This window comes from Halictus rubicundus, unplaced genomic scaffold, assembly GCF_050948215.1.
Source record: "Halictus rubicundus isolate RS-2024b unplaced genomic scaffold, iyHalRubi1_principal scaffold0047, whole genome shotgun sequence".
NCBI classification, from domain to species: domain Eukaryota; kingdom Metazoa; phylum Arthropoda; class Insecta; order Hymenoptera; family Halictidae; genus Halictus; species Halictus rubicundus.
In genome coordinates, this window is record NW_027488588.1 from 311,754 (window position 1) to 338,506 (window position 26,753).

Consider the following 26,753-nt stretch of genomic DNA (forward strand, 5'->3'; position numbering starts at 1 on the left):
GAACACTGGAAATATTGTTGCGTCGAAACATTTAATGTAACATCTGCATTAGGGCCTCTTCATACTTGCCGGAAGCGAACGTTAGTATGGATACTACCACGATTTTCTAATACAGACGCACCGGAACCATAAAAAGCAACCTGAGAAGGCGCTCGAGATGCTCGCAACAAAAGCTAAGACCCGCACACAGCGGGGGTTCGCTACCTAACTCCCGAACAGTTTACTCCCCTCTACACCCCGGGGATGCCTATGCATCCGCTGAGAGCTGGGCAAGCCGTTGGGCATCCGTTTTCTGCCGCCTGACACAGACTCGCCTGGCACCGGCGGCCGCCACCTGGCACAGACCGCGTGGCATCGGCCGCCGATGCCACGACAGCATCCGCACACAATCCATGTTCGAAGTAGAGAAAAGAATATTGTTCATCTAAGTTGTAATGTTAAGAAGTAGTGGTTCAAACTATAATCTAATTTAACGATGGAACGATGAAAATCAGCTTCACAAATCAATTTTAGCATTGTTAAATTATATCTTATATCTTATAAGTGATTATAAGCCAAAACTCCGGAGAACAAATTTAAAATGATTAGAATTCATTGGTTGCAAGGTGTGTACGAAAGGTGGTGGGAATAGTGGAAAATTGGAAAAGTGGAAGTATACGTACAACATTTGGTTCGCAAGCATCTACGGTTATAAATCTGAGTACGCTAACGGTGAACAAGGTTCAGCATATGCTGCTTTTAGCTGGCTTAAAAATTACGAAAGTGGTAGGTACATTCGGAAGGATTTTTGATTTATGACGTCAATGGTCGGTACGTCGTCAATGGGAATTGTTATACCTGGCCTTGGTCGCACGCTTGTCGCGTCGTTCGTAAGGTCTTACGACGCAATAAAAACCAAAAAAAAACCATTTTAATTTCGCCATTTTTTAAGTGCCACCATTTTTGGGGGTTTATCGTTAGGTCCGCCAATGCCCATATCAGCCGCGCCCGTAGTCCTAGTGTTTTGGCTTCGACGTCACACGCTACATAGTATATGTGACCGCTGTAGCCAATATCTCGACTATAGCCGAAAGTACGTGTGAAACGAGGCCTGTCCCTTGCACTCTGATCCAATCGGCCGCGCATTCGTACCTATGCTCTGACCAACGGGACCGAGGCAGTGAAGCACCCAGCGTGCGTCCTTTGCTAATCGTCTTGCAAGGGTAACTTCAACTCTGTCGCACTCGAGCGCCTATGTTTACGTCTACTGTCTCGTCTCATTGGACAAGATATAGATACGCCATAGCATTCCTGCCAGTGAACCTTCCATCTAATCATTTTTAGGTCATTATGGACAAGAATTCAGAAGTTTCCATGTACATTTTTTCGTGTCGTAAGACAAAACGATGCAATTTTTATGTGGAATTAATTCTTCTTATTCTACAAGTTACCATGTGATTGAGTCATTACACGCGATATCGGACACTTTTGGGTGTATTGTTTCGGATTTCTTCCAGTTTCACTTGGACCACAATACATTTCAATGTCATCAAAAGTCGAGACATAGTCCCCCAAAAATGATCGAATTCACAAGGCATGATCCCCTTCCTAACGTGAATACTTCCTATAAAAAAAAAACAACTATTCTCGTTTTTACAATATATGTATAATTTACGTTAATATATAAGGATGTGTGATGCTGTTTCACGAAGAGGTAGGAACCATTCCTATTCCCATAATGTTCTAGAGGAGAGATACCGATAGTTTACCTAAGGACCTGTAGAGCCCCGAGAAACCTTTTTTTTTTGTGTCACGCACAGCAGGGAACTGTCAACGCGGTCTCGAAAGGCCATGTGGTAATGATCAGCCGCTTGTTCTGCCGCCGGACGACGGCGGTCTCTGGGAATAGTCCAATGGCCGGAACGAAGGCGCTCGAGCTTCGACAGAAAATCGGTAACATGGCATTTGGACCTATAGTCCGTACGTAAAACCCTCCGGTTCCGGCAAGTATGAAGAGACCCTTATACCGTGTATAGTCAGCCCACAATGAAGCGGACCAGTAAAGACGAAGTAAACTGACATACACGATTGATACAGCACGAATCGATTGTAAATAACTGTAACGAAACAAGCGAATGAAATGTTGAAAAAGGTTTTCATTGATAATTTTGCTACGTGTGTCGAGAGGCGATACTAAAATATACTTCCCCAAGAAAGTTTATAATTCCGCGAGACGAGGAAACGAAGTTCCTGTGTTCGTTCCAACGGGTATAAACACTCGACAAAATGTCAACGCACAGGTTAAGGGAGCCAATTACTGTGGGGGTGCCAATTACTGTGCCGATATTAATTATACTTATTTCGAAAGCATCATGAATATTAAAACAAAATATTAAATTTTTTCATTAAAACTAGTTAATATATACCTATATTCATTATGCTTTAAAAATAAATATTATTAATATAGGCACGGTAATTGGCACCCCCACAGTACTTGGCTCCCTTGCCCTAGTTTGAGTGGTTGCGAGCATAATGCGGAAAAAGGATTTTCCTTCGAGCTCATTCTGTTGCCGTAAACGCCCTTTCTCGCGTGTCCCGACGGCTCTCATGAAGACAAACGACTGGAAAAATTACATTGGCAAGGAGCCTTCGCCTATACTACCCATTTCTTGAGTAGGAAATATCTGCCTTCCGGAATGATTATGAAATCAAAATTTGTATAGCTTCAAAGAAATCGTTCGAATATGATGTTACGTATGGAGACGTTTCTCCACGTTCATTTCGATTAGAAGTTCTAATCTCTTTTTCTGAGAACGAAAAGCGTCCCAACAGGCCCCTTCTCTAATGATTGTACTCCGGCTGGACGCAGCTGGCACGAAGCATGATTCAGTAACAGCACCGTACGATTTCCTAATATGGAAATCTTCAAAACATCCCCTTCTGGAATGTTTTGTCAAGATAGTCTTTGATAGGAAACATCCTGGCTAACCCTTCGTTTTACCCCTATAAACAAAAGATCCAGCTGCAAACCTTAAACTCACTAGAAACGACAAATACGAGTATGCGACCGTAAAATAAAACAGATACATTCCCCTCTCATTTTTAGGGTATATAAACCCATGCATTTTCATCCTCTTCGGTTAGTCGAGAAGCGGTTCAGTCGAGATTCAGACGCGGTTCAGTACTCGTGCAGTCACGTCGCGTCAAGTCTAGTGAGATTGGGTTAAAGTCCCTTTCGAATCAATTCGTAACCTTATAGATTCCGTTAGTTCGGTATATATTCTATTTGGCATTCAACAATCGCTATCTAACCCCGCATTGCCAGTGCGTCAACACCGTGCAACATTAGGTAACAATTTCTCTAATTGTACACTTACTACATCCAGTCCCGACACAAACAACAACATTTGTAATTATCTGAAATCAGAATATATTTGTCTTGTTTGTTAACTCGCGTAATCTACAACCTTTAATTATTGCCTGATATCCTAATCTAATAATTGAACGTTCCCACATGATACAATCTTACCGCTCGGATTGTATCCATTAAATTATATATAAGTTACGAGGCTTACTAATCTTAGATTCAATTCAACGAAGATTTCTCCAACCTAGTGGCTCCCCGGTTTCGCATTGGGTGCGTCCACGAAAATTATACCATCCTAGCGGAACCCTGATTTCGCATTGGGTTCTTCCGTATCCTAGCAGCTCCCTGGTCTTGCATCAGGTGCGTCTGTGAGTTATCCACCTTCCTTTAAATCGGGTTCGCCGCGTGTCTCTCCTAGTGACTCCCCGATCTCGCATTGGGTGCGTTCACGAAGTTTCATCCTCCTAGTAGCTCCTCGGTTTCGCATCGGGTGCGTCTGCGTTTGACTCCAACCTCCCAGAGGTTCCCTGATTTCGCATCAGGTGCGTCCTCGACGTCAACTATCCTAGCGGCTCCCCGATCTCGCATTGGGTGCGTCCGCGTACCTAACTAATAAATTGAAACCATATTCCTGGGGTAACAGCCCCTCGCCGGCCTCTCGCGTTGCTCGCAGCCCTGGCTCGTAACAATGATATGCCAGAAGTCAATAGTGTTATCGAACCTTTCAATTTTCAACGATTTTTTGTGTTTCTTTCCTGACAGGTACAGGTTCTATTCCAAATGTGTAATTTGAAAAATAATTCTTGCTTGTAGTATTTTGAAATTAATAAAAATACAAAAAACAGTTATTCGTTCGTCCGCGCAATGAAGCGTGCATTTCACAATTTTGAAAGCAATAACATGTTTGGAGATCCGAATATTGCTTGGCGTTTGCAACTGCTGGTTTAAATATTTCAACTGGAGCATGACTTTTATTAAAGTGTAATTATGACGAACTTGGTTAGCATTAAAATTGTTATGGAAGTTTGAGTTCAATGCGTTTCGCGGTAGTGGTGGTATTATTAACACTTTTGTGCTGAAAAAGCTTTTAAATATTCAAATTGAATTAATTACTAATTCTAACAGAACTTGTGTGTTGGACAATGTTTCTACATTGTAATGATATTATATATTACAATAAATTGTATAATACTGTAGGAACATTTTATACGAACCCCTACGCCTTGGGTGTGGCGTATGGGGTTGAATAGGACGACACTGGTTAGGCTAATGTCTTTTTATTTTTTCTTCACAACTCGCAACTTCTCGTGGACTCACTCGCTCGCGGCTCTCACTCATCTGACATGACATCCCTTGCGTTCGTTCCTTTTATCTGAGGCTCACTTTCATTCTTCCTCTCTCGCACTTACATCTTCTCTCTATCAATCTCACCTGAGACCAGAAAACCACTACTAATCCAATAAGAAAACTTTTTTATTTTTCATTATTATTTTATGGGACTTTTACCAACATATTTGTGGTATTTTCCTAATGAAAATGATACAAAATATAATATGATTCCGATGATATTTACTTGTGTAATGAACGATTAAAGTTTCGGGCGCGAAGAAGGACAGCGTATGGGAAGGAAAGAGGCGCAGAAAGTCGAAGCGAAAAGTAAGATCGCAATTAAATGAATGCTGAAGTTATAAGCCAATATCTTCCAGTAAAATTCCGACGGTCCCCCTCCCACCTTTCCACGACAGCTATTTTCTCCACGGGAAGCGACTTCACCCTCGCGAATCATAGTTCATATATAAACTACATATAAGAATATGTAGGAATCTTGGGAAATGGGGAGATTAATCTCTTCGAAACACTTTACCGAATACTAATATATTTAGAATAAATAACGATATATAACGCTGACACAATTAACGCTCTTTCTCGCAAGGCAGTCGCAACTGTACTCTCTCTCTCTCTGCTCTTCCCGAACATCCACGCTTTATACTCTTTCATCCCCTTGCATTCATCTCGCTTGCACTCTGTTTCTTGCATCCATCGCTTTCATTCTTAGAAACACACAAACTCTCCTATCACTTAGACCTCAACACTTTTCATTCACGCCTCCTCGGTCACTCGAGTTTTCCAAACATACCGGCGCCGGACCGTCGCAACATGATCCGGTCGCCCGCCCGCACGCACGCACGCACAATGAACCATTCATCCCACAAATATAAGGATCTATCCTCAATATCCTGGATATATCCTTATAATTTTACGTTTTATACCATATTATGCCTTTGAATACAACAATTTTTATTCGCAACCTTTTCACGAATCGTTAAAACATGTGCACGGTCTCTTCCCTGTTTTGTATACTCTGACCCAGCCAGTCAATAAGTATTGTATGTATAATATAGTGGCAGCATTATGCGCGACACGTAAGTTAATTTCTTAACAGGATTCTGGGTAAAATAATTAAGCTAAACATTTCGCGAATCGTTGTTGCATCGGCGAACTTTTAAAGCAACTTGTAATATATTCCTGGCGAGAATCGACGCCCGGGAACGGTTTCCGGAGATCGATTCATGCCGATGGCCGTACAACCGCTAAGTCCCAAAAAAGAGCTCGAATATCTCGATGAAATACATTTTCAAACTGTTCAAACACTAAAAATAGATTAAATTGCAAATATTCCGCACCGCAGAAGAATTTTCCAAGCGAGGTAATACATTGAACGTTTACTAGTTCCACTATTGCAATGGATTTGAATCTCAAAAAATTCAGTCACAGGTATATTAAATTGATATTCAGTGGCTTTTCAACCCACCTGTACTTTTATTCGGACAAAAAGCTTCATTAAACACATGGAATATTTCGATTCCAATGAATTTTAAAAAATGTGAAAAGACCAATTCGAGATACATGAAATTGAGATTTATCCAACAAAAAGGCAGTCGCGTCTTAAAAAACCCGTATTTTTATCTAAGGAAAAAGATTCATAAAAGCGTTAAATATTCCGATGCACATGAATTTGAAAAAAAATTGAAAAAATTCTATTGCGGAAATAATAAATTGTTAATTTTCCACCAAAGGAAAAGGTAGCGGTTTTTTAAATTTAACGTTTTCACGAATCGTTAAAAGATATTTCAAATGTACAACGTTCATGAGGCACGACTGTATAGATATAAAAAAAGTTACAAAAGAATTAAAATTAGTCGGCGATTCTCGGTGGCGACCTGCAAATTTCGAAGCGCGACGGCGGCATCAAATGAAATGCTTTAGCGACGATATCCGGTTTTTGTGGCGTCGCGTCGCGTCGGCAAGCCCCCTTTTTTCTCCGAGAGCTTTTCGCTTGCCTCGGCAATTCACTAGATTTTTGTCACAAAATGTTGCATTACCGCTCGCGTAGCTGTCGTGAACGATAAGCGCCGAAGAATTTGATAAAAGTTACAAGAACGACGACGACCTGCGGTTGGCAGCACGCCGAACCGAATTCCTAGCTCCTCTTCGGCATTATCGGCAATGTTCTCCGTTTTTTCATCATTGCTGTCAATTTTATTCCCAGCAACTCTACTCGACGCGTTTCCGTCTTCCGCTGAATCGGAGTTGTTCTCGATTAATCCCTCGGGCGCGAAAAATTCAAATTTCCGTTCATCCTCGCGTCTGCGATCGCGAGCAGCACTGTGTTTTTGATACCTGACTTGATTCGCCGTTAAGCATGAATTTGCGAATGTAACAATCAATATTAAAACTCAATTCTCCCGCAAATATCCATGGAATTCACTATTATGGAAATAAAATAAAAATCGCGTTTGAAGTGACGCATTGATTGCATTGCATTTCGTGTATAGTCGTGTGAATGATTTATTTACACGTTGACCGGACGTAATCTGCAGTTATTGGAATCGAAAAATGCAGCATATTTCACGTTTAAAGGGAAGAGTCATCGAATCGCCCGGGTAAAAGATCAATCACTAGATTGCGAACTTTATTGCGATGTCAATATTGCCTGCGTTCATTGGAAAATACAAACACAAAATTTATTTCCCTTTTAAATCATTTGTAGATTTTCTAAATGCTTCTATACTGTTTTGCGTTTGAGGCATTCATTTTTAACACGAATTTATAAAATTCTCAGCCTTGTTAATCATTGTTCGTTTACCCTGGGATGAATAATCTTTCAATATATAATTTTTTAAATTCGATGCTCTCGATAGGACGATATAAAAAACTTTTAAATTTCAGGTATTTGGTAGAATTCACGCTCGTGTCGACCCCACCCTCGCTTCTCTTCGCTGTTGCGCCGGAGTAATAAGTTTCAGGAGTCACGGCTCGACCACTAGTCATTTAATCGGCGGCGAAATATCGGAAATCGTTACATTCCTTCCGTATGCTGATTTAATTTATTTCTGCCCGCTGCAATTTCTACCTCATCGCTTTGTTGCATCGATTATACAATTAATAAATAATATGAATCCATTTTTACGAAGAAATGTTAAGCAACAGTATCTGTTTTATATTTTCCATATTTTGTCACAGGCGAGGAGAGGTATTTTCCCTTTGGTTAGTTCTACTGCCACAATTTTTCCAGCCACGGGGATCACAGACAAACAGTTTATCGGGAAATAAAACACCGCCCACGGAAAGAGCAAATTCTTTCGCGCGACACAGGTACGCTCGGTTTTCTAGAGTCTTTTACATAAATCTCTGTCGCGGTGTGCACCAGCCACATGCTCTCAGAAAATACGACTCTTTTCGTCAGTCGTCAGTAACAATATGTCCACCCTCCTTTTTTATGTATTAACTCGAAAACATGATTGTTCATACTGTTAACTAGTTTTTTCAAAGTTTCTTCAGTAATATCATTCCACGCTTCAACAACAGCCGTTTTTAGCTCCAAAATGTTTGAAAATTGTTGATTATTTTTATAAACATGCCGTACCATGATACCCCACAGATTTTGGATTGGATTTTGATTTGGGAAGCATGCAGGCCATTTCAATACATTGATATCAAACGTTTCAAACCATGCTGTAGTTTGTCGACTTTTGTGAATTGGAGCATTGTCTTATCGATAAGTCCATGAATCATGACCGTTTGCACGAATAAACGGCATTAAATGATTTTGAAGTATTCCAATATACTCCGCAATATTCATTCGTGCAGTTGAAAAAGCTAAACTGAACTTGCCACTGCTGGAGAATGCACCCCACACCATAAGTGTGCCTCCACCAAAATGGCACATCTATATGTATACAACTTCAATCAATATCAACTAGAATCCATTATTTATACTCCTCTGTCATACCATATTATTGGCTTTTCCGAATTATTTTCTTACAGGTCGAAAATATTAAAAATGTTAGTGGTGCTATAGTTATGCGCCGCAATCTATATAGAAAAAGTTATTTATTAAACGATCTTCCAAGCATGCGTTTTCACAGTCTCGTCAGCGCTCGTAGATTAAAAAACTTTAAATCCGTCATTTTGACACGGCATCTAGTTCTAGTGTTAATGCACGCACTTTTTAAACAAATATTATATATTAATATTTGGGAACACTCAAAGGGTTAAACTTGAAGGGACTTGTGGTTCGCGTGCTCTTTAGATGATTCGAGACAAGTTATCGGATTCGAGGTACTTTATTTTACTAATGGAGACCTGTATCTCGGTGCATCTCAGGAGTTTCTGACCCTGCGTTTTCCGCAATCGTTCTGGGGAAAACTCTGCAGGGCGTGTCCTGTGTGGAAAGATTTGCTGTCCAAAAAGGACATCCAAAAAAAACGCTATCCAATCAGGTATCTTCCTTGGGCCTGATTACCCCTATTGTTCCTTGCGCTCGAGGCGCACTTTTTCGGGAATGCTAAGCGTGACCGTGGAGGTTTTGTGATAATAGCGGGTTTTTCTTCGGGCCCGTGAGGCACATACCGCGGCCAGCTGTGGGCCCTCGGACCTCGGTCGGAGCGACCCTTCAGAAACTCGGGTGTTTATGATACCCACATTTGCTATTGAGGCCGGAAACGAAAGATTCTGAAGGACGAGACGCGCATTGTCTAAAACATTGTAATTGCACGCGTTGGAAACTGCTTTATCAAAAATAGCTTCGCTGTCGCTCGCCTCATCAAACCGACCCGACTATTTGCACGTCAACTGTTTTATTGTACGTGCCGATGACCGCTACAAAGTTAACGCTGCGCGAGCAACAGGCGGCCAGAGACGGCCAGGATTTCCCGACCCAAATTGCAGGATCTCGGCTTTAGTCGCTGCACAAACGAATCAAAATTTCGGGACAGAAATGCCGTGATCTCTCGTGAACTGACACTGATTTTGGAACTCTGTTCTGTTCTCAATTATTTTTTATACATTGCATAACTCTGTACATATATGAATATTGTAATATGTGCGCCCAGAGTGGCAGCTCAGGGTTATTTAAACGACGACTAATACAGTAATGGACAACGTCAGGAGATGAACTGAGCGACTGCGTGACAAATTCAATGTACCGTGTCTTGCGATTACAAACATTGCAGTTCTGCCAGCAAAAAGTTGTAACGAGTCCGTTTCCCTGCGGAGCTCGTACAACGGTTCCTCGGGGCCGGATTTGGCTCGCCGTGCCAAGGTTCGCGGCGGGATAACGCGAGGGTTACGGCGGGATACGGGCGGTCGGGAACAGGAGAATAACGGCACGTGTTTTGCGGGTATCGCTCACTGTCCCGACGTTCACGTCTCGGTTTACGGCGGTCGCGACTCGGGTTCTGGCCCTCGATCGCTCAGCGTTCGGGTCGGCACCTCCAGGCGGTCTTGCACGCGGCGGCGTGTACGGGTTTTCGCGTATCGCGAAGACACGGCGAAACTGCTCGACAATTCCTCGCAAAATACTCGCGCGGCTCGTATCGGTTTTCTCGGTCTCCGGTGTTCGCGTCGAACGGTTCGGTTGTCGGATCGGTGCGGTCGGTATCGGCAGCTAGCTATCCACAAGAACGGTCTAATCGCGGCGGAGTCGGGAATCCAAAGAGGCCGTTTTCCGGCTCGTCTCTCTCGTCTTGCTAGGCGAGGGGTCCGGTGCGGTGCGGTTCGCGGGCGGTTTTTCCGGTGGCGTCACGCACCCGGCAGGACGGTATCGCATCATGGCGGGTTCCGGTTCCCGCCAAGATCGGTTCGACGGTGCGGGGATCGCGGGGGGCGTTCGCGGGTACCGGCGGATCTCGGTATCCGTCGGTCGTGTTCGGGGCGGTTCGCGTTCGGGGTGAGCACGGCTAGGAACAGGCCTGGCGCGGCCAGGTCTGTTACAAGTTAATCGAAAAAGCGCAACCAACTTTGCCCCAGCGTCGCGGAACAGTCGAATCAGTCGCGACAACGATAACGGCTCCGATGGCAATCAAGTTACTAGAAATGCGATTACCATCGTTCGACGGAAATATTGAAGATTGGGTGGCATATTTCGACACATTCACCTCAACAATTGACTCTAACGAAAATCTGACTCCGTTACAAAAACTGCACTACCTCCGTTCAACCTTACACGGAAAGGCGTTGAAGTGCATCTCCGCGTTAAACACGACAGACGCGAATTATTACGATGCAATAGAACTGCTCAAAAAGAAGTACGATTGTCCGCGAAGAATAGTATTAAAACACTGCGACGCAATTCGAGATTATCCGAGGTTAGTGAAGGACACCCCAGAGGTTTTAGACGATCTCGTTGACTCGGTCAACCAACATCTACGAGCCTTGAAAAATCTAGGAGAAGATTTCACAATGTGTAACGGCTTCTTAGTATCTATGATATTATCAAAAGTTAGCAGCGACACTGCATGGCTTTGGGAACTTACACTCAAAGACAAAAACATGCCGTCGTACACGGATCTCTTAGACTTCCTCGAGAAACGCGCAAGTTGCGCACGAACTGGACCATCGAGTGCCTCCGCGGTGCCTAGAGCGAATTTTACAAGCTATCCGCAGTCAACAAGATCACCCGCTAGAGCTCACACTTTTTTAACAAATTAAACAAGTCAGACCGTTGATAACAAATCAAGGAACGCGACGAATTGGAACTTGAATCTAACTTCACAATCGAAGGAGTGCCCGATCTGCAACGGGAATCACAGCACATGGGGTTGCGAAAAATTCTGCGGAATGACGCCCGAAAACCGCAAGTCCGCCGTTGAAAGGGCAAAATTATGCACGAACTGCCTACAACCAGGGCATAGCGCGCAAGAGTGCGATCGAGGTTCGTGCCGAATATGTCGGCTACGACACCACACGTTGCTGCATCACTTCGAGCAGGTAGCGTCAACAAGCGGAATAACGAACGCTCAATCCAAAACACAATGACGGCTAAACCACAGAGAACCAAACGAAACGGGCTACCATCGAGCGTTTACCATAAACGCAATCACAAATGAAATTTTAGTTACGGCACAAGTCCAGATTTTCAATAAAAGAAACCGCCCGATAAATTGTCGAGCATTAATCGACACTTGAGCATCGATCAACCTAATTTCTGAACGCCTTGCTCAGAAAATCAACCTCCCGCGGATGCAATGCTCGGTTCCCATTGGTTCTCTGAACGCTATGACCACGGTAGCAACCCACGCACTGAAGGCTACTATAGCTTCGCGTGTGAGTAATTATCAACGCTCGCTTACGTTCCTCATTGTGAACGACATCGCGCCTTTCGTACCCGATCAAGAGGTAGATCGTGGAACAATAAAAATTCCGCCGAATCTGCACCTTGCAGATCCGGAATTTCATCGACCGGCACCGATCGATTTACTGCTGGGTTCCGGAACAGCCCTCTCAATCTTATGCGTCGACCAAATTGTCTTGTCACGCTTAGACGAGTCCGATCTCTACCTACAAAAATCGCAACTCGGTTGGGTGATCGAGGGGAGCGCGCCAGTCGCTTCTCCCGCTCATAGCACACTTGGCCACGCGACCACGGCGTTAGAATTCGACCTCACCCGTTTCTGGGAGGTTGAAGAAGGCCCACAAAGACAGCATCTGTCTGAATCTGACGTAGTTTGCGAAAGCCATTTCCAAAAACACACAATTCGGAATCCTGACGGCAGATACGTCGTGGCTTTACCATTCAACGAGAAACTGTCGCGTCTCGGAGACTCCAAGGTACAGGCAATAAAAAGACTGAATTCATTGGAGCGAAAACTCCAGCGAGAACCCGCACTCAAGCAAGAGTATCATGCGGTGATCAAAGAATACCTGGACCTCGGACATATGAGCGAACTGCCACAGGAACAACAGTCACCTGAGGGGTATTACCTACCACATCACGGGGTGGTTAAAGTCACCAGTGACACAACCAAACTCCGCGTCGTCTTCGACGGTTCTGCCACGACTAATTCAGGAATATCTTTAAATCACGCTCTCCACACCGGTCCAAAAATTCAGGACGATCTACTCTACATTTTACTAAGATTCCGCATTCATCGATACTGTTGGCAACAATGGAAGTTTCTGTTCACACATCCAATAAGCCCCCTGGCGGGAGAACCCGACAAAAGTCAGAAGAAGTTTGCCCGCGCTTTGTATCGCACGCGTTTTACCAATGTATCACCAGTATTAAATATATTCTTTATTTTGTATTACTACGAGCTCGTGGTCCCGTCTCAATTATTTACCAACAGATACGTACTGACGGGAGATATTGAAAAGATGTACCGACAGTTCCTTGTACGTCCGGAAGACAGGAGATTCCAGCGTATTCTCTGGCGCGATACTACAGGTTCCATTAAAACTTATGAACTGAATACTGTAACATTTGGACTATCTGCCGCACCATATCTTGAAATATACTATAACGGATAGCAATCAGGATGACGTTCTTCGATTACAATGTGTCTGGCAACGCAGTACCATCCATCGCGTACCTCGATAATCTGGAAGAAGATCAGTCGTTTGTAAATGTCACGTTACCCATATACCCGAGACCCAGCCACCTTATGAAAACATTCATCATTCTATTATACGCAACGATATTTCTACTATCGATGGTCGGAAATTCGTCTGTTCTAATCACGCTGGCATGCAACAGACGTGTGGCGGCGACAAGCTGGCGCCACGTCTCCGCCATGTGTTTAGTTTTAAGAAAGTATGTTTGTACGAATGAATATCGGGTTGCGTGCTGCGCGATAGCGTCGAGTGGATGTTTAGATGACTGGGTCGAGTGTCGCGTAGGCTGAGTGTGTTTAGTTTAGTTAAGAGCGAATGCAGACCGTGAGAATGAAGAAAGAGGGATTGTTGTGAGGATGCGTTAGCGAGCGAATGGTTAGTTCGTAAGTTTAGTTCTGTAAGAGAATTCGTCGAGAGCGGACACGCGGGCTACGCGGGTGTATCGTCCCTCTCAGAATAAAGTCTAGTCAAACCACGAGCGGTACACCTTTAATACCCGTAACCTATCCCGACTGTACTCACCATCCACAGACGGATGAGGACTGTCACCAATGTGTACTTGTTGAATCTGGTGAGTAAACTTTGGTGCTGACACTCCTGCAACCCTTTCCCCTCTTTGTCGATCCATTATGCTTATGTTTGATTCAAATTGTGCTATATGTAGCACTAGGGTGGACCTTATTTTTCGACCATCTGATTTTTTTTATGCGACCCCCTAGATCTGTTCCAGATCCAAAAAAATAAGTTCTGCAGAAGAAGAACTCAATTGGACAACAGGAAAGGGTGTCGCAATCGGTTTGAAGTTTGAAAATTTCAGTAATTTCCCTTTAATTTTAGATGCAACTCAAATTTTATGTTTTAATGATAAGAGTTACTGTTATAACATAAAAATATCATCTTTTGGTTGTATAATAAGAAATTTTACTTGAAAGTTTCAACCCTATTGTCAATATTTTGGTTTATTACATTACGGAGTAGAGCTATGAGCGCGCCAAACGGTCGCCAACAGGCCCGAATATTCAACTTTTTAAAAAATTTCAAAATAGTTGGCCTGAAATTAATAAAAATAATTACATCCCGGGAACGCACGACGATTACGTTCTGAAACATATTAATGATATACAAAAAAAATCGAAATTTTTAAAAATTACACAAAAATGAGTCACCCAAGAGATGACTACAAAGAACTTTTAGAATTAGCAATAATTTTTCTTGGGGGGATTCCTTTGGGTGGCATTTCATTCAAAATGCCTGGCGCATTTCACCATGCGATGTGGATGGCTAAAATAATATACACTTTAAAAATATTTATTTTTCGAAACGAATTTCCTCTCAACCAGGAAGAGTATAGTAGCAGTAGAGATACATGTGTATTTCTAATTAACATTTATATTGAGCCGTGGATTTTGACCCCAATAGCTGCTATGGCGCCACGTGTAGATCTAGAATTCATCAAAAATATAATTCATTACAAAAATGTTAACGAAGAAATAAGCGATGTGGCATTAAAAAAAATTGTGAACCATTTATGGTACTTGTCACCGGAGAATGCGGCGCTATCGTTTTTTGATAAAAAAGTTTCAGTAGAAACAAAAAGATCGATGGTGCAAGCACTACAAAATGTAAACAATAATAATAATTATAAGAGATACATGACAACGACTATAGAAATTAAAAATCTTGCGAATTTGGAAATACAACATTTCGTATCATCTGAATCAAATAATTTTTTCAAACGGTTCAATATAAATTCAGATTTTCTTTTAATTGATCCAGCACTATGAGAAACTAATAATAATTATATCGAAGCGATAGGTATTATAACAAAATTAGAAGTTGTGAATGACGTTGCAGAAAGAGCAGTAAAATTAATGAAAGATTATAATTTAACGTTATGCAAAAACGAAGAAGAAAAACAATTCATATTACAAATTGTAACCGATTATAGGGAAAAATACCCAAAAATTGATAAAACAACATTAAGTACAGATTTTTTAAAATTATTTATACTCTTATTATAATTAGGCCTATAAACAAAATATTCAATTATAAGTATTTAACTGTCTTTTTCCACTTTTCCTTATATTAATGTGAGATCAAATTTTATATTTAAAAAATAAATATTAAATATTTTGCTTAAACAAATTCATTAAACAATTTAATTTTTGCTTTGATATAATAAGAATATTACATTAAAATAGTGTTTAATGACCAGTGGGATTGAAAAATGTGTACTTTTTCATTTTTCGCAAAATTAAAATTTTTTGCATAAACAAACTCGTTGCGACACGTCTTCCCTTTGTCCGATCGACTTGAAATTTGGAGGGAATTAGTTTTTTACCGAGTAGAACAGATTGCAAGGGTCGCATCAAATGAATTAAAAAAAAAATTTTGCACAAGAGCAACTAAGGTCCACCCTAATATATATATATTTTTTCAAACATTTTTAATAGTGTTATTCTACGCGGAAACGCACACTTTTTGGCGTAACTTTTCGAATTTTATTCGAATTCGTTCATAGGTCACTAAAGACAAAGACTTCAACATATTTGAATTTGAATAAAATCCGAAATTTTACGCCAAAAAAAAATCTTCGCGTGGGATGATCTAATAAAATAACAGTACTCATCTATATTATAATAACACTGTCGAACACCAAATTTGTTTCTCAATTTCTGTTGGGTGGTTCTTGTAGAGTTTTTCGCGCTGATTCCGAATCTGCCTTTACTTTTCCTCCTACACGCAGTTTTTGAGAAACATGAGTTTGAAAAAAAAAACCTATTTTTCAACTTTAATCAAATATTGCAATGATATTATAAAAGATATTGAATTGTTCTTTGCAGCAAAAGATTCTGTAGATTTTCCCGAATACAGTGATACCACTTTTCCACCATTTTTTAAGGATATTTTTGAATTTATCTCAAAAGATAAGGGACCAGCGTAAAATTGAACTATATCACGCGATAGAGCGGATTTTTATCTTGGGAAACCCCCTTTGAAGTTTGCAACATCAACGTTTTTACCGAACCAAAAAGCAAAATATCTACGCCCGACATGCGTTGCCGCCACTGGTGCAGTTCCACTAGCGCGGTCGTTCGTCGGGATAAGGCGCGGCGCGGCGTAACGGCGATGCTGTGGCTAAAAGCGCGCAATTATGCCAGGCTGATTTATAAATTATTTGATGAATTTTTTTAATGTAGTCTCTTGCTCATAGTATATTTCGTACTAAAAAGGTCTTTTGTAACAAAAAATAATTTAATATAAAAATCTATTTAATATTGCTTATTGTGGAAATGTTAAATAAAGAACACTGAATACAAAAGAAAAACTTACTAAATTATTTTTTATAAATTCAAAAATATCCTTAAAAAATGGTGCAAAAGAGGTATCACTGTATTCGGGAAAGTGTACAGAATCTTTTGCTGCAAAGAACAATTCAATATCTTTTATAATAACATTACAATATTTGTTTAAAGTTGAAAAATAGTTGTTTTCAAAATCATGTTTCTCAAAAACTGCGTGTAGGAGGAAAAGTAAGGGCAGATTCCGAATCAGCGCGAAAAACTACAAGAACCGTCCAACAGTAATTGAGAAACATAAAAAAGCTGAAATTTGTTGGACAGTGTAATCATATACTGTAACTAAATGTATGTGGTCATTACTTTATTACTGTTTATTTATTTTTCTGTCATACCTTTCTAATACATTTTTAATTTTATGTAACCATAGGCAAACATTACATAATGAAAAGCTGGGTGTGGATACATTGTAAGAAGTCTTCAGATGGAAAATCTGCAGTATGTGAAATCTCCGATAGAGAGCTTCAGACACATGGATCTACTACAACGCTGATCGATCATTTGAAGAGGGTTCATTCCATAGACTGTTCTAGTAGCAGAAAACGTCAACGCATAGAAGCTACAACGTAATACTCAAATATTTTATCATGTTTTTATTATTATTACTTTTAAAATATCTATCTATGTATCTATCTTTCAACATATCTATCTATATGTATGTATACAGAGAATAGAAAAGTTGTTTATATTTAACAGATGAATATATGTATTGTATTATTACAGATCAGCTGAAGATGAATCGTACATTTTAACAGATTCGCTGTCAGGATGTTCGACTCAAGAAGACAGTGTACTGGATATGGATATGTTACCCGCTAAGCGGGCTCGTCCATCAATAACTCGTTCAAAATCCGGGTTCATTAACAAAGAACGTGCTGAAACCATTACACAAGCTACAGCAAAATTAATAGCAGTTAATAGACTACCATACAATTTTGTATCTAGCTCTGGGTTTCAAGAGTTTATGAAAAAATTAGAACCCAATTACACGTGTCCATGCAACCAAACCATACTTCGTCGTTTACGTATTATGGAGGATGCAGTACGAAACAAAATGGAAAATCAATTAGCACAAGTGTCTTTTGTTGCCCTTGATACAGATTGCTGGACCTCGAGATCTCAGGAAGGATATATAAATGTTAATGCCCACATTATAGACGATCAATGGAAGCCGCATATTATGACTATTTGTATAGAGGAACTAGAAGAACGCCATACAGCAGAAAACTTGGCAGATTGCTTGCAAAATGTGGCTATTCAATTTGGCATACAAGATAAAATAGTCGCCATAACGAATGACAGTGCAAGCAACATTGTATCTGCTGTAAATCGTTTGCCTAACGTCGAGTTTGATGTAACTTGCGCTGCTCATAAAATACATTTGGCAATACAAAGTGCGTTGAAAGAAGGAGATGTGTCTCACGTCCTTGCGAAAGCAAGCAAAATTGTGGCACATTTTCGACACTCGGTGTTGGCTTCGAAAAGTTTGGAAATGAAGCAGGAGCAATTAAACTTGCCAAAATTAAAATTAATCCAAAGTGTTCGAACGCGGTGGAATACGGAGTTACAAATGTCCGAGAGACTGGTGGAAAATCGCAGCGCGATTACAAATGTACTCGCCGATAGAAATATTACAAACCAGAAACAGGCACAAAATTTAGAGATGCTGGAAAGTGAGTGGAAAGTCTTGGAAATACTGATACAACTTTTGAAGCCTCTCGAAGTTGCTACAACAATTTTGTCAGGAGGAATTCTTTCAATGGTTCAACCAATTGTGCGAGCCATCATTAGCAATCATTTGATTCCTGCAAAAGATAAGTACAATGAAGAAGACAACATCATTGTAATCATAAATGAATTGACCACGCAACTGTCAACGCGGTTTTCTTTAGAATGGTACTTGGAAAGTACAGTTCTAGTTCCAGCCGCAAGTAAAGCTTCCTTTCTGGATCCTAGATTCAAGCAGCTTCTTTCAGAAACCGGAACAGCAAAAATTAAAATAAGAGAAAGCATTGAACGCGAAACAACAGAATATTCTCTGAATATTGGAGAAACTGATGAAGCTGAAAAAAACAGAACTAGAGCTCTGGATTTTATTTTCATGCGAGCCGGCGGTAGGCAGAACACATCATCCAGTCAACAATACATGTTGTACCTTGCGGAGCCAGAGATAGACGCGAACATGGACCCATTTGAATGGTGGAAATCGCATGAACAAAAAATGCCAATTATTGCACAATTGGCCAAAAAATACTTATGCATCCCTGCTACCTCGGTGGCTTCAGAACGAGTTTTCTCTGCAGCAGGAAACATAGTTACACCGAGCAGAAATTGTTTAGCTAACGAAAATGTGACAACGAATACATTCCTCCACCAAAATAAAACTTACTTGTAATATTATAAAAAAATTGCAAAAATCAGAAAGTAAGAATAATACAATACATTAATAGTTTTATTTAATTTTGTTAGTCGTAGTACGTAAAAGTGTAAATAATATAATCAATGTATGTAGCATGAGCGGTGTGACCAGTGCGACGAATGTTGTACGTATATGCATGTATGCATGTATGTATGTATGTATGCAATGTGTATGACTGAGATATCGTTAATTGTTACTATCTGTTTTGTTTTTTCCAGTGTTACTTTGTCTTCATGAAATCTTGTTTAAAATTTATTTGTACAATAAATATATTTTTTATAACTGTATGTTTGTGTTTATATTCTGTCAAAATTCTGTAAAATTGTTTAGCCTGTCTTGCCGTTCTTTCCGTTTAACCCGCGATATCCGATTTCACATAATTTAATAAAATTCATTGAGATTTTGTTTCCAAAGTATTACTTTTCAAGTACATTCATAATATGATCCCGAAATTTACTAATAGAATGCAATTTCTTAAATTTCATTTAATTACGAACAATCCAAACGGAAAGTTCAGTCTCAGTCACCGGTGACTGACATGGCGCTTAACGTGTTAATATTTTTATTTATCAAAAATGGTGACATGCTATGAAACTCGTAAGTTACAACTTCATCTTAATACCTGAAGTATATTGAGATCCAGAGTAGGTTTTCAAACACTTAAATCCAGATATAAATGTGGATTAATTAATCCGATAAATCGCATTTTTTATTGCAGTCTCAAACACTCTCTACAATCGTATTGATTTTTTTAGTGGGTCTTTACAAACATTTAAAAGTCAATTACGCGGGATTACCGGAAATCACCATACCCTTTGTACCGTGAGTTTTTGTGCATCACCCGTTTTTTTGTTATTTTATGTATAGTCTTCTTTCTTTTATGTAAACCCTTATGTAAAAAGGACTTCTACCCGTCTATAAATAAATAAATAAATCTTCATACATTTCGAAGACGGAAATTTTTTGCACTTCCAAGACTTCGACACTTCGAAACTTCGAACCTTCGATTCGTTTCCAGTTAACGGATAAAAGGAATAAATTTTCATAATTTGTTTCTATATTCACCATCTGAATTATTTCAATAATTTATTGTTAAGATAATATATTTATTATTTGAATTATCATTTCGATAGTTCACTGATGAAATAATTGTTTAAATAAATAAATTGTTACAATTTGTTTCTATATTCATTATTTGAATTGTTATTTCAATTATTTATTGTCAAAATAATGGTTAAAATGAATAAATTTTCAAATTTTGCTTCTACATACATTATGTGAATTATTTCAATATTTCATTGTTAAAATAATTATTTAAAGAATGTACAAGTATTTACATAATGAATATAGAAACACATTTCTATTGTAACCGTACAGGTTACATATTGATACACCCCATAGATCGAACGTCGATGTCGACCCCACCATAACGCTCCGTGACGTAACCCGCGAGTTCGGACGGAGAAAAGGACCGCGAGATATCGCGACACTTGTCGTAATGCGCACGCATCGATCCCCACTCGATACCGATCGAAGGAGGTCGATGCGTGCCGCAGATAGATCACTCTACATCTGGAAGCGGTTCTAGCCGCACGCGTCTCGCGAAGTGTCCCGTCGGCGAAACACGGTACGCGATCGAGGGGTCAAACCGACCCGATAGAACAGGCAAACCGACTGTTCTATCCTCGACACGTACGCGCCTCAAACCGAGGAGTCACAGGTGCAAACTGCGCTGTGGCATTGCCGAGCATTAAGACGCAGTTTGTGTTCTGTGTAATTATCACGGGTTATTTAAAATTCGTAAATCTTTCGTCGTAATCGTGGTACCGAGTGGACACTTCGTCATCGTAACTTTCGGGGTTCTTGTTCGAAATGCCCATCACTGCTTCGGTAGGATTTGCATGGTCGTGATCATTCTGCCGCTATCAATCAGGAACACGTTCGGAGGCCACGTATCGTGCTGAAGAGCGTAATCCTTGGTAGCGTGGCGTGACCTACGGCTTGGTGTGCGTCTCCATCCAGACCACTCGTACGAGCATTCGGACGAGTGTATGGACGGTCTGACAAGTCCACAATCGTGCAGTGCGTCGTACGCATACGGATTGTGCGAACGAACTCATAATTTCCCTTCGGGTCGATTCGATACGACCGAACCTTGCACAATCCTTGTCATTCTGCCGCTGCTTACACGGAGATTGCTCGGAGGCCACGCATCGTGCTGAAGAGTAAACTTCTTAGTTGCGTGGAGTGCCAGGGGTTTTTAGTGTGTGTCTCCACTTGGGCTATTTGTACGAGAATTCGGACAAATACTTGGGTGGTCTGACGGGTTCGCCTTCGATCGGTTACGAGGTCGAAACGAGTCGTTCAACCGTCACTGCGTCAGGCACACGGGTCGGATTAGAGCGAGCGGACTGTGCACAATTCTTGTCATTCTGCCGCTACCGATACGGAGATTGCTCGGAGGCCACGTATCGTGCTGAAGAGTAAACTCCTCGGTCGCGTGGAGTGCCAGGGGTTTTTAGTGTGTGTCTCCAACCGGACTACTCGTACGCATTCGCGGCCGAGTGCACGGTTGGTTAGACAGGTCACGAATTCGCATATCGTGAGGCGCGATACACATTCAAATCGTTAGAATCGTTTATAAAAAGGAACCAGGTGTAGAGGCAAAGCGAGCGAACTGCGTGCGTCGTAACACGGCGTACATTGCGTGTTTACGTGTTGCGAGAACTCGGTACGGATTACCGTTACGCGGTATTCAGCGCGTCGCCATTGAGGAATTTATTGCCCCGTACGTCGGGACAGATCACGAGTCGTTCTGTAAACAAATAGCTCATCTCCGAGCATACCGGAGAGATTGCTCGTCAAAACAAAAATAGTTCTTCCAAGAATATACTGCCAATTTTACCAGTAATTTGTCTACAAGCTTTATTTGTCTCGTCCAAACCTCGCCGCTTTCCAGTGCCTGGAGGCACGAATCCATCTCCTTCGCGAATTTACACGCGTAGGGAATTGGGGGGTAGTAACCGGCCCCCGTGTCTTAATATCAATAACCCTTGAGTCATCGGGACAGGGAAAAATCCAATCAACACAGTCAAAAGAGGAATGTACGGTTACATAATAGATTATAAAAATTTCCGTAGATTATAAATTTTTATACTCTATAGAAACGTATTCCTATATTAATTATGTAAATACGTGTACATTGTCTAAACAGTTATTTGCTACTTTGTCAAATGCTAATTTGTCACTTTGTCAAATATAGTGTTACGAGTATCGATATGTTACGATATCGAGACATCGCGCCGGATGGTCTTCGTTGTATCGTCGTCACTAAGACGACGCGGCTAACTTCTCGGTTTTATATATTGTATACATATATAAAACTTTGGAAAATGCCGACTTGAGTAGTAGCGGAAGAGAGAAACGAAAATTGAGAGAGATAGCTAGCGACTAGACATGGTTGCCACATATCATCCTTCGCCTCACTGTTGCCATGTCATCAATCCCGTAAATGTACAAGCGTTTCGTGAAACTGATTTCTGCATGAGCCCGATTCAGCCGACCAACACATGCTAACACGTACATTGCCACGGGCGCGTAGATATATGCAGGACTCGTTGTCACATTACCTTTGAAATGAAACTCGAAAGGCGGTCACGTGTATGCAAAAGCTAGGGAAATCATTTGATTTATATTAAATTGAATCAGTTTATTCTTAACAGTATAATAATTTTATACATATATTACCAGGACTTCTTTTAAAAAGAAAATGAGCCGGAATTTACTTCCTGTCAGAAAGAAAATTATATTCAAAATGAAATTTTATGCCACGAAGCGCATAAAAAATTAGACAAAATTGATCATATTTTTTTTACTTTAGATGTCAAATCTGAAGACAAGAAACAAACAAATACAAATTTACAACTAAAGATCTCCTTTTTTTTTGTGAAGTTTCGCGATTAATTACGTGACATTTTGGCGATCCTGCCAGGATAGTGTTTACTGTTCTTCGGAAAACTGACCATTTATTATTACTACGAGAGAATAATAAGATCAGGGCTACGCGCTACACCAGAAGACGAACACACTATTACGGGCCGACCAATGTGAAGAAAGACTCCAAGTGAAAACTATTGATTCAACCGGTCAACTCTACGGAGCACCTACTACGAAGAATTATATAGGTAAATACTGGATTCATTTGTGAAATATAGAGTGAGAAGGGACAGCTTCTCCAGTCAAGATTCAACTAATTCAAGCGAAAGTAGAAAATCAGTAAGAATGGCAAGCGCACAAAAAAAGGAAGAAAAGACTGAAATTAGACAGCTGCTTGACCTGATGCATATACAAAGCGAGAAGACAGAAACAAGCCTTGCTGAAATGAGAAAAATGTTACTCATGGCAAATGAAGAAAACAGCAAACGAGCCAGAGAAATCGAAACGTTGGGTAAAAGCTTAGCAAGCTTACGAGTTGCAGGAAGGCTTGCGCCATCCGATTTCGGTTCATTTATGACCAAGGACGAGAGTGTACGCACTGCTCATACAAAAAGGAACTCTAAACAGAATAACCTGACAAAACCTGTCAAAGAACCAAGAAGAGAACCATCCGACGACGAGGACGAAGAAGAAGAACCCGGTCGAGACACCTGCGAAAGATCAACGCATTCGGCAAAATTATCAGTACAGTTTATCCCAATACTGAAAGGAAGAGACGACATAGGAGTCGAGGGATTTATAAAGAAAATCCGAAAAGCCCGCTCCCGATGCCGAGAAAAGGAAGAACTATTGGATTTGATCATTGCCACCCGCATAACAGATGACGCAGAACGAAGCATCCGCCACCTTGATATCGAAACATACGCAGAACTGTACGACGCATTGCGACAATTCGTGAGTATTCCAACCACAGCAGACAGTGCGAGAGATCGTTTACGACAAATACGACAAGGTGTTACAGAAAGCGTGCACAGTTACATTATCCGGTTCAGAAAATTACTCAACGAACTGACATATGCACTGCAATATGAACACAAAAACGATATCGAACGACGAGTCGCAATCGATTCGGAGAACAGACGTTTAGTGAAAATTTTCATCTTGAACCTCAGGGACGACATCGAAACAAGAGTATCCGCCGCATCACCGAAAGATTTGATGGAAGCACAGGAAGCCGCCTTCCAGGCAGAGACGACCATCAGCGAAAAGAAACGCTTACGCTCAGCACAATACCGAGTACCGACAACTGCACCACCAATATTACGCAATCGCCGCGATACAGCTGCACCGATCAGGCGTGACGACAGCTTTAACCAACCAAGAGCTGCACCAGCACGAACCACCAACAGCTTTCAGCGAGCAGAACAACGAGCTCTGATAGAACGCAGAGAAATGAAATGTTTTAAGTGCAATCAGATAGGACACTTGGCTAACCAGTGCGCAAATTTTCGTGTACCCAGCCAACAAAACCTACCGCCACGGAGAGTGAACAACATATACGAGGAGAATTCAGACGAATACCAATACTCAACGCCACCAGTTACAGCACCCTTGATGAATATCTACACAGGAACACCCAGATCATCCAGATTCAGCGATACCTCAGAAGACACAGTAGTATACAATGCGATCGAAGAACCCAAGTTAATATTTGAACCACAAAAGGTAAAATTCCATCGATCAATACTTAAACAAAAATAAGAAATTGGAGGACCAATTTCACTCTAAATTGGGGGGAATGTGACGACTTACATCATAACGTCACCTTTATAATTAGCACATGATTAACCTTTTGTTCTCGGTACTGGTCCCTTCCTAGTATCGATAAGCTTAAGATAACGAATTTAGTATATAAGGACCACCCGAAGGCGAACTCCTTTAGTCTTGATTTGGAGGCGAGGACGCGCGTAACGATAAGTATTATTGTACTGTGAATAAAAGTTAGAGTGTTGGGCTGCGGCTCAACATCTCCTTTTTTTTTTTGTGAAGTTTCGCGATTAATTACGTGACATCTGCGCCGCGGAGAGACGGGAACCCAGATTGCGCAGGAGACGGCTTTCGGGTGGGTCATCTCTGGCCCCACGCTCCCACGACCCGATTCCTCCCGCGCCATCGCGACGTCGTTACAGTGCCGGACGGACGACGAATTAAGGGTCTCTTCAAACTTGCCGGAGGCGGCGTTAGTATGAATACTACCGCGTTTTCCTGCTTCATTTTAGCCGGGACCGTCGCTGGCAACCTGAGAAGGCGCTCGAGATGCTCGCAACAAAAGCTAAGACCCGCACACAGCGGGGGTTCGCTACCTAACTCCCGAACAGTTTACTCCCCTCTACACCCCGGGGATGCCTATGCATCCGCTGAGAGCTGGGCAAGCCGTTGGGCATCCGTTTTCGGCCGCCCGACACAGGTCGCCCGGCACCGGCGGCCGCCAACTGGCAGAGGCCGCGTGGCATCGGCCGCCGGTGCCACCACAGCATCCGCACACAATCCATGTTCGAAGTAGAGAAAAGAATATTGTTCATCTGAGTTGTAATGTTAAGAAGTAATGGTTCAAACTATAATCTAATTTAACGATGGAACGATGAAAATCAGCTTCACAAATCAATTTTAGCATAGTTAAATTATATCTTATATCTTATAAGTGATTATATAAGTCAAAACTCCGGAGAACAAGTTTAAAATGATTAGAATTCATTGGTTTGCAAGGTGTGTTCGAAAGCTGGTGGAAATAGTGGAAAATTGGAAAAGTGGAAATATACGTATAACATTTGGTTCGCAAGCATCTACGGTTGTAAATCTTAGTACGCTAACGGTGTACAAGGTTCCGCATGTGCTGCATTCGGCTGGCTTAAAAATTACGAAAGTGCTGGGTACAATCGGAAGGATTTTTGATTTATGACGTCCATGGTCGGTAGGTCGTCGACAGGGATTTTCATACCTGGCCTTGGTCGCGTGCTTGTCGCGTCGTACGTAAGGTCTTACGACGCAACCCAAAAAAAAACCATTTTAATGTCGCCATTCTTTCAGTGCCACCATTTTTGGGGAGTCTATCGTTAGATCTGCCTATGCTCATCTCCGCCGCGCCCGCAGACCCAGTAGCTTGGCTTCGACGTCACACGCTACATAGTATATGTGACCGCTGTAGCCAATATCTCGACTATAGCCGAAAGTACGTGTGAAACGAGGCCTGTCCCTTGCACTCTGATCCAATCGGCCGCGCATTCGTACCTATGCTCTGACCAACGAGACCGAGGCAATGAAGCACCCAGCGTGCGTCCTTTGCTAATTGTCTTGCAAGGGTAACTTCAACTCTGTCGCACTCGAGCGCCTATGTTAACGTCTACTGTCTCGTCTCATTGGACAAGATATAGATACGCCATCGCATTCCTGCCCGGGAACCTTGCATCTAATCATCTTTAAGTCATTATGGACAAGAATTCAGAAGTTTTCCATGTACATTTTTTCGTGTCGTAAGACAAAACGATGCAATTTATGTGGAATTAATTCTTTTTATTCTACAAATTATCATGTGATTGAGTCCTGAGGATTTCTTCCACTTTCACTTGGACCACAACATATTTCAATGTCATCAAAATTCGAGACATAGTCCCCCAAAAATGATCGAATTCACAAGGCATGATCCCCTACCTAACGTGGATACTTCCTTAAAAAAAAACAACTATTCTCGTTTTTACAATATATGTACAATTTAGGTTAATATATAAGGATGTGTGATGCT

General features: G+C 41.3%; 3 protein-coding genes across 3 annotated transcripts; all 3 read left to right on the forward strand.

Moving 5' to 3' along the window:
• Positions 1 to 10,702: 10,702 nt before the first annotated feature.
• Positions 10,703 to 11,338, forward strand: LOC143363450 (uncharacterized). Its single transcript, XM_076804027.1, has one exon. The coding sequence runs from the start codon at positions 10,703 to 10,705 to the stop codon at positions 11,336 to 11,338; it is 636 nt and encodes a 211-aa protein (XP_076660142.1).
• A 129-nt stretch (positions 11,339 to 11,467) lies between these two features.
• LOC143363451 (uncharacterized) lies at positions 11,468 to 13,156 on the forward strand. The gene is made up of 2 exons (XM_076804029.1): positions 11,468 to 11,617; positions 11,852 to 13,156. The coding sequence occupies exons 1-2, from the start codon at positions 11,468 to 11,470 to the stop codon at positions 13,154 to 13,156; spliced, it is 1,455 nt and encodes a 484-aa protein (XP_076660144.1).
• A 4,066-nt stretch (positions 13,157 to 17,222) lies between these two features.
• Positions 17,223 to 19,764, forward strand: LOC143363452 (E3 SUMO-protein ligase ZBED1-like). Its single transcript, XM_076804030.1, has 6 exons — positions 17,223 to 17,254; positions 17,323 to 18,990; positions 19,112 to 19,164; positions 19,237 to 19,302; positions 19,433 to 19,547; positions 19,737 to 19,764. The coding sequence occupies exons 1-6, from the start codon at positions 17,223 to 17,225 to the stop codon at positions 19,762 to 19,764; spliced, it is 1,962 nt and encodes a 653-aa protein (XP_076660145.1).
• Positions 19,765 to 26,753: the final 6,989 nt, after the last annotated feature.

Excerpts from the sequence above, each read along its gene's own strand:
- LOC143363450 (XM_076804027.1), top strand. The coding sequence starts at position 10,703 with ATGGCAATCAAGTTACTAGAAATGCGATTACCATCGTTCGACGGAAAT.
- LOC143363451 (XM_076804029.1), top strand. The coding sequence starts at position 11,468 with ATGACGCCCGAAAACCGCAAGTCCGCCGTTGAAAGGGCAAAATTATGC. Across the intron at positions 11,618-11,851 it reads TGCTGCATCACTTCGAGCAG|AAAATCAACCTCCCGCGGAT; the intron begins GTAGCGTCAACA and ends CGCCTTGCTCAG.
- LOC143363452 (XM_076804030.1), top strand. The coding sequence starts at position 17,223 with ATGTATCTATCTTTCAACATATCTATCTATAT. Across the intron at positions 19,165-19,236 it reads ACGTATATGCATGTATGCAT|TGTTACTTTGTCTTCATGAA; the intron begins GTATGTATGTAT and ends TGTTTTTTCCAG. Across the intron at positions 19,303-19,432 it reads TAAATATATTTTTTATAACT|TATTACTTTTCAAGTACATT; the intron begins GTATGTTTGTGT and ends TTGTTTCCAAAG.